The sequence below is a fragment of the Populus nigra genome, chromosome 11, assembly GCF_951802175.1.
Source record: "Populus nigra chromosome 11, ddPopNigr1.1, whole genome shotgun sequence".
Lineage (NCBI taxonomy): Eukaryota > Viridiplantae > Streptophyta > Magnoliopsida > Malpighiales > Salicaceae > Populus > Populus nigra.
The window spans coordinates 6,861,008-6,869,583 of NC_084862.1; the positions used below are offsets into that span (position 1 = coordinate 6,861,008).

An 8,576-nucleotide genomic window follows, 5' to 3' on the forward strand; every position below is an offset into this window, starting at 1 on the left:
AAACAAATTGGCATCCATAAAAATCAAAGACTTTGAAAACAAGACTTTTAATTATAATACTGATAAAGAATTCTTTGAAAACAAACTAGTAAGTTTATAAACTTAAAATTAAGACTAAAAGCAAGATTTCAACGTAAAAACTTACCAATCTAATTTTAAATTGACACCAACAAAATGAAATCACATTTCTATTTGTAATGGACACTAACACCCATTGACAAGCAACATACTAGTATATAAAAATAAATATCATCTTAAGAACTCAACAAGCAAGCAAAAAAAAAAAAAAAAGTAGATCCAATTATCTACATCTTAGTTTAATCCAATAGGAAACATTTCTCATCCTCCCATCGTTATCACAAAGTATTAACACTATCTTATTTTGACTCAAAATTCCAAGAGTTGGAATTAAAATGAAATATATTATTAAAAAACCACAAATATATAGAAACAAACAAATTAAAACAACAATAAAAATGAGAAGGACAAATAAAAAATAAAACGCTAGATCTCGACTCTTAAATGGCTAATACATTGGACCCACATGTCACTACTAACATTAGCACTTGATGTTATGTGTTATGAAGAGAGATCAAGGTTCAAGAGGGTTCAATTTATCCTCTTTTATCTTTCTTTATTGATGTCTTTGGTGGTCTTGAATACTGATGTTACTATCATTATTGCTGGAAGGATGTGCTAGTATGATGGTGTTTGACTATGACGGTGCTTACTTGTCGTGTTGTTATTACTACCAAGTCGTTATCTTCTTTCATGAAGGGAGATTATTGTATGAGTTTAGTTCAACTCAAGTTAAATTTAGTTTTAGTTTAAGTCTATTGTAGTTAGTTTGGATAGTTGGTAAATGATGTGTTAAAATGACTGTTAGTTTGAATGGTTAGAGAGGTTTGACTAGAGTAAGTTCAGGTTGGCTTATGGTTTGTGGTGCATGGCTTGATTGAGTTTATGACTATAATAGTTTGGTGGTGGATCAAGGTTATTGCTAGTCAAAGGTGTTGGTTCGATGTTAATAAATCTATAAGTATGACTTGATTTTGTAATAGGTAAATGATGTGTTAAAGTGGTTGTTGGTTTGAATGGTAAGAGAGGTTCGACTAGAGTAAGCTAGGTAGATAAAAAAAGGTGGAAAAAAGAAGAGAAAGAAAGATGAAGGTAAGAGAGAAAAAAAATGAAGGAAAAAAAGGAAAAAAAAAGAAAAAATAATATAAAAATGGAATTGGTTACTATAGTTTCAAAGAAAAGAGAAAATATGTTATTTTTTTAAGAGTTTTTTATTTTTTTATTTTTATTTTATGGATGATGACTTTTTTTTTCTTAGAATGATTATAAATTAGGGTATTTATAAGTAAGAAATTAGATCCACCCTTCATTTTATAGTATTTATATTGTAATTTTAAGGGACCCTAGGATAGATTTTAGGATTGCGGGGGGATAGGATTAGAAAAGCAAGGGTAAGGTATCTCTTTCTTACTATATATTTATCTCTTTTTTTTTTTACAATTATTTTTTTTTCATCCCCTTTCATTTTTCATTTTAATACTTCTTGTTTTTCACTTATTTTTCCTCATCTTTATTTTTCTTTATTTTCTCTTCCATTTTTTTTATTGCTTATTGCCTCTCTTATAATAATAATATATAAAAATATTAAAAATCTCCAAAATCCATGAAATGGTAATTTTTTTTTTTAAGATAGAGCTTTTCAATAAAAAAAAATACATTGTTTTAAAGATTTTTTTGGGAGTTTCAAAAAAAATCTTTGAAAAAGTGGGGGATAAAAAATGGATTATAACATTATTTTTTTTTAATGATTTGATGGGGTTATTTTGTTTGTTTTAGCAAATCGGTTGATGGGTTTTTGAGTATTTGCTAATGGTTGGTGAATGATGATTTGAGTTAAGAGAAAAAGAAAAAGGAAGAGGTGTAAAGATGTCGAAGAAATAGTGTAAAGTAGTAGTAAAGACTAGAACAAATACATGAGAAAAACGTTAGTTATACTTTATTCTTGGGTAATTTTTGTCAAATAAATGGATAATTGAGCTGAAATGTCATGCCCGGTGCTTGGATGAGTTTTTCCAAAGGGGGGTTTTTTGAATCCAAATATTAATTTCAAATTTGGAGATAGGACACCACCACTTTTGGTAGTTGCAGTCAAAGTGAATGGTGATAAAGGCAAGTTGAGCAATTGTGAGAAATTTTTAGATTAAATCTTTATACATCTCAAGAGAATTCTTGGAATAAAAATTATATTTTTTGTTAATTTGGATTGAAAGACCTTTTAGTATACTGCAAAATCTACATCTTTTTCTTTAAGGGGGATAGTGGGGACTGCAGGATCTTACGCTACGTCTCCTCAGTGTCTTACGGATCTAGCAAGTAATAGTATGCGCCTGGCGATTCACAGCTGAACAAAAACGCCACTCTCATAATTCCCATTATATTCTTCTTCCTACTTTTTTCTGATCCAAATTTCCATATAGCCCGTGCTGTCTTTTGTCTTCGTTAATACATCTGATGGGGTTTCGTTCAAACCCTAGATTTATCATCCTTGTAGTAGCTGCTGCTGTTTTGCTTCTACTATTGTCCTTATCTCACACCGCCGCTGCACAGGTCTCTCTCTTTATTTTTGATTTTTTTTAATCTATTTCTTCTACTTTTCAGTTTAAGATGTTAATAAATGCGTGATGTTGTTTATTTATTTATTATAGGAAAATGAGGGAGATGAATCAAGATCCTTCCAAGACCTGGGCCGCCGTGGCATGGTATTCACCATCACCATCATATGCTACTTTGTTTGGTCATATACTCATTTTCTTTTTAATGGATGGATGGATGCAGGTCGTTAGAAATGGAGGTGATGCCAAATCTGCTGGTAATGGTCTTAAATTGGAATCGGGGCTTGGAATTTTTGATGCTTTCTTTGCCAGCTTGTCAATGATTTTGGTCAGCGAGGTAATTGGGCTCTCGCTCTCTACTGCTGTCTTTTTTTGGATTGATGCTTGACCTAATCTTCTTAACTTTTCTCTGCTTTAATTTGATTTAATTTGATTTTGTTATATGTTTCTATTGCTTGACTATTACGGTGCGTGCTAGATTGGTGATGAGACTTTTATAATAGCAGCTCTTATGGCAATGCGACACCCTAAATCTACTGTGTTATCGGGTGCTCTCACCGCCTTGATTGTCATGACAGTAAGCTGCCCTTTTTTTTTTTTTTTGTTTCAGCAGTTTCTACTTCAGCCAAAGAACCCTTACCATCTCCGACTTTGTTCTCTCTCTCCCTCTCCCTCTCCTTTCTTTCTTCTGACACTGCAAGGCATTGAATGGAATGGTCCAGCCAGCAACTACACTGAACTTTTCTTATTCTCAATGTTGGTGAAGCTTAAAGCTGTTGTGCATGTCATTTAGGTACTTTCTACTGGACTTGGTAGAATCGTGCCAAATTTAATTTCAAGGAAGCATACAAATAGTGCAGCCACCGGTACGTACTATATAAATTAACATTTATCCAGTGCAGCCAAATTTCTTGTTTTCTAGAAAATGCCTTCCATGCTATCCTATTCATCATTTACAATTGCTGCTATTTCTTTGAAATCCAAAGTATTCTTCATGGGAAGATTTAAATACTTTACTACAGAAATAGGATGTATTAAAATAATCAGTGCACCGTGTTTGTTTTTTAAATGCATTCACTTGGGACACTATTATAGCATATAAAAATATGTGTGGTAGGATCAATAGTGGGAAATTGTGGAGCTTGATGGGGCGAGGATGCCATCCAGGCACTCCATCAAGAAATGTGTTATCAATGTACTGGTTCTTTGCTATCAGTCACTTAAATAGAATCATTTTCTATAGTCTTATAATCATGAGAAATATTGGAGGAAAAACTATCGTTTTGATTTTAAATGGTTGCAAAACTTGCTTGGTTTCACTCGTTGGACTCTCATGATGTGTAATATGTGGACGAGAGCTGGATATTTTTGTGTTTTGTCTACTTGTGGAAAACTTCCAGTTTTATGAAAAAACGTTTTCCACAAGTACATGATCTTTGTAGTACCAAAACGTTACCTCCACAAAAAATCCTATAAATGACTGGAATAAGGAGCTTGGTGCCTTCCTTGTAATAATATATAGGAATTAAACCACAGTGAATTTTCCACAAGTATAAAAATAAATTCATATTTACTTGATGAATCTTCACATCACGAAGTTTGAATGCAATCATCTTTGTGGTTTAATTCTGTTTGTAGAAAGTGCTACAAGCAAATTCCTTGAAAATGGTGTCCAATCAACTTCAATGAAAAGCATATCTTCAAATAATTCTGTTTGAAATTGCAGCCCTTTTATGTCCGTATACTTTGTATATATCTTAGAATTCTCAGAGTTGACTATAGTTGAATAAATGTTTTAAGGGGACCTCTGTCAGTTGTATGGTCAGAGGACATGTAGTGTCCTACAGGTTGCATCGCTCTGAATCTACAATTAGTGTCAATAAAATGTAGTAGTCATAGTTTGACTTCTGACTTCATATTTCGCTTTCACATGGTAAATGAAGTTGGCTAATCTTATTCGTGTTAGAATCAGGTTAAATATGAAAACTAACAACTGTATTCTTTCCATATGCAGTTCTTTATGCATTTTTTGGCCTGCGGCTACTTTACATTGCCTGGAGATCGGATTCAAAATCATCACAGAAAAAAGAAATGGAAGAAGTATATCTTTATTGCTCTTAAATCTTTCTATTCACCTGTTACATGTCTACTTGGAATATACATTTTCTTCCATTGCTGCAAATATATAAAATCTCCTGCTAAACAGAAGAGAGTTCTAGATTCTTGTTGGTTCTTTATCTCTCATTTCAGGTTTTGGATGTCTCTTTGGATGAGTAATTGATGGTAGAATGGTTAGCATGTTTAATCTGCAGAGTTGTATGCCTTCACCTCCTCCCCTCTCCCTAGTGTTTTGGGCTTTGAGTGCACCAGTGAACTGTTCCTTTATTTATTATTTACTATAATCAATTGGCTTAGCCAATTTGCTATTAAATACCAGATCATCATCAGCCTTTTGATCCAACATTCTTTTTTTGGTGAAAGTCAATATTGCCTTGTTTTTGCCCAGTTTTATGTCTCTCTAAAAGTTCCTTGTGTCATTGGGTCATGAACCTTTTGTATTTTTTTCGTAAGATATGGTTTATGTATGTAAATTATGTAGTTATATTAATGTGAGGTTCCTAGCATGATTGTGATCTCTTTTGAAAGAAATCCTGGAGGTTTTTATTGAAGCTTCAATTTCAATTTCCTCCTCCCTGGATCAACCTCCCTGTGCTGGTATTACCTTTATCTTGAATTGTGTATTGTGTGTTCAGGTAGAAGAAAAGCTTGAGGCTGGCCAAGGGAAAACATCCTTCCGCCGTTACTTTTCAAGATTTTGCACACCAATATTTTTGGAAGTATGTGTAACTTGTCATTCTTATTCTGCATTTCGGTCTCATGAAGTATTTCAGATTCTTTATTTTGTGACATTGTATTGGGATTTGCAATGCCAAATCCTTTTGCCATTCTGTATTTAAGTACAATGATAACTGTGTAAGATTATGTACGTTTTAGATATTTCTATTATGATTCTACTGTTAGCATCTCAGCAGAAGCATGTGTGTTTTTTCTATGCAGTCATTTATTTTAACTTTTTTAGCTGAGTGGGGAGACCGTAGCCAGATTGCTACAATTGCTGTAAGTTCATGTTCCGATTCTTAATATTTTTATCAAGATTTTTTGGCATGGCTTGGTCATACTTCCATCCTTGCCTTGCAAAATTTTATTTCTCTTTTTCTTCATGTGCCGACTGGTCATTTTGAGTGCTCTGTTTCCCTTTCATATGCTGTGAATTATGATTTTACTCCATAATGATTGCTGCAATAGGATTTTATGCTGTGAATTATGATTTTACTCCATAATGATTGCTGCAATAGGATTTTGGGCCTTATATTTTGTAGTAGAGATAATTTTATTGAGAAAGGAAATTTGATATAGTACGAAAATGGAGGATATATCATCCTTCCTAAGAACAAGAAAAAATCTCAATCAAATGAAGTTCCTATCTTTCTGTGCTCTAAGGATACTTTAGTGATGCCCATGGTTGAGTGCCCTAAATTTAAAACCACTGTAAAGGTAAATGTTGAACTTTTGGTGCCAGTTTTTATGTATCTTTGACTTGAATTTGCATATACTATGGTTGCTGTTACAGGCTTATCATTGGAGAAAATCTCATAAACCATCATACCTGATGGTCTGTCTTGATTATATTGGTACTATGCATGGGCTTTGATACACCTCTCACCATGCCATGTTAAATTTCCCATGTGATGTGAAACTTTGTCTTCCGATTTTGGCTGCATAGCTTAAAAGCAATTAGATAACTTTCTTTTAGGATGGTGTGCACAGCTGCTACCTCGCACCAACCTAATCATCTACACGAAAACAGTAGATGAAGCAGCAACATTTTTGTCATCAGAATTTAGGTAGTGTTTGTTTGGTGTTGTGATAATAGTTATTTTTTAAAGTGTTTTTTTTGCTTGGAAATGTATTAAAATAATTTTTTTAAAAATTTATTTTTGATATTAGCATATCAAAACGATAAAAAAAAAAAATTTGAAACAAAAAAATAAATTTAAAATTTTGTAAAAGCGTGTTGCCAAAAGGCGTCTTAGTCTTATAGGGATGTCTAAACTGCCTAGTTTTGCGGAGAGAGTTCAGAGTTCTTGTGAGTTCCTGCAATGAGATTTTTTAAGCATATCTTCTTGGATGTAATAGGATCATGGGTTTGTGCATGTTAGGTTTCTTGAGAGTCCCCCCTAAATCTCCTGATGTTTATACCAATGAAGTCTTGTGTAATTGAAAATTTTTATATATATATATAAATTAATTCGTGTGGGCAAATTGTCGAGCACCCTTAAATTGTGTGCTCCTTATTTGCTATGTTAATTGCCACTTGCCTAACATTTTGCAGCAGAACCAAGGTTTGTCATCACAAGATCCCGGCTTTTAGTCTTCAAATGCCAACACCCACTATTCACGTGATTTCAATTTTCATGGTCTTCGGTTGTGCCTATTCTATCTATATGATTCTTTAAGCATCTGGCTTGCATGTGTTCGTGAAATAGTTTGAATACTCACAGGAATTCTTGAACACAAAAGCAGCTGTGAAGATTTTGCATGAAAAATCAACATGGCTCCCGTAATTAAGATGCCTGCTGTTTTCTTTACTTGGCTAGATTGATTTGAATGGTGAAATACTGTGATTAGGAAGCAATTGTGTTCTCTGTTTTTATTTTCTAGGGACGGATGCCATTGTTTTGATGGGATACTGAACATGATTTATCTTCTTCTTGATGGGTTTTTATATTTCTCAAGAACTCAGTGTGATCTCAAATTGCGATGCTGTAGAATATTTTCTTATATAATATTTTGACAAGAATGTCTGGCTCCTGCAGCTGGCAACACACAAAAATGCCATCGGCGTAGCTGTGGGGGCTACTTTGGGACATACCATCTGCACCTCCCTGGCAGTGGTTGGTGGAAGCCTTCTGGCGTCTAAGATCTCTCAAGGGACAGTTGCAACCATTGGAGGCTTACTTTTCCTTTGCTTTTCCTTGTCGTCTTATTTCTATCCTCCTCTATAACAGCTATTTATAACCTACTGTAATTAAATTACAATTAAATTAAGTATAAGTGAAGTTTAATCAATAAATAAGTTGAATTTATATGTTTTGAAGAGATAGAATTCAATTTTTTTTTATATATTGTTTTTGTTATTCTCATTTATTGTTGGTCTAAAAAGAGAGGATTCATCTCTTCTTTCTCTAATTCAAAACTGTGTTTTCATAATTTGTTAACAATTTAATATCTATCATGTAGCTCTATAATGTTTTAGTTTATGCTTTTACCTATTATGTGGATATATCAAGAAAGTTGTATGGTGTAATAAAGCTACTATGAAATGAAATATTTACTCATGGGTGGGTCCTTAAAAGGGGCATTTTAATATGGTTGATTTCCTTGTTTTTGCAATTAGTTTTTATTTTTATTTTTTGAAAGAGAATATTAAATGAATTTAATTGAATATGGGTGGAATATAATGAAATAAATCTAGTACTAATAAAAAGAAAAGAATAAAAAAAGTTATCTTTTCTATATACTTTCTAAGGTTCGTTGGTACAATTTACCTAACACAATCAATCGATTTATATAGATATAATTTAAACACAACATAAGTCATTGATAGGATCTCGGAGACCCATTATTCATTCAATGCAAGTTATTATTGGCTATTCTCCATATAAGAGTCAAAATATGGTTTGACTGAGTGCTAGCTTTTCTTTTTTTATTAGAGATAGATCTTGAGTTTATAATTTCTTTTTTTTTTTTCACTTGAATACTGCTTAAAAACTTTGATTTTTGAATCAAGAAGTCAAAATAAATTATTGTATTAGTCATTATAAAAAGATAAAATGATTCTATATTTCCTAAAAAATAGATCCTAGTCTAATAGTCTAAATAAAT

At 32.6% G+C, this 8,576-nt stretch overlaps 1 protein-coding gene across 2 annotated transcripts; it reads left to right on the forward strand.

Moving 5' to 3' along the window:
- The first annotated feature begins 1,707 nt into the window (after positions 1–1,707).
- On the forward strand, positions 1,708–7,788 carry LOC133668480 (GDT1-like protein 4). 2 transcript variants are annotated; one of them, XM_062088354.1, is made up of 9 exons: positions 1,734–2,625; positions 2,724–2,777; positions 2,854–2,967; positions 3,109–3,207; positions 3,424–3,496; positions 4,645–4,730; positions 5,384–5,467; positions 5,688–5,747; positions 7,508–7,788. In XM_062088354.1, exons 1-9 carry the CDS (start codon positions 2,530–2,532, stop codon positions 7,694–7,696), a joined length of 855 nt encoding a protein of 284 aa, XP_061944338.1. In that variant the 5' UTR covers positions 1,734–2,529; the 3' UTR covers positions 7,697–7,788. The 2 variants fall into 2 exon arrangements, with proteins under 2 accessions (XP_061944339.1, XP_061944338.1); XM_062088355.1 differs by lacking the exon at positions 5,688–5,747 and having other exon boundaries at positions 1,708–2,625.
- The last annotated feature ends 788 nt before the right edge of the window (positions 7,789–8,576 follow it).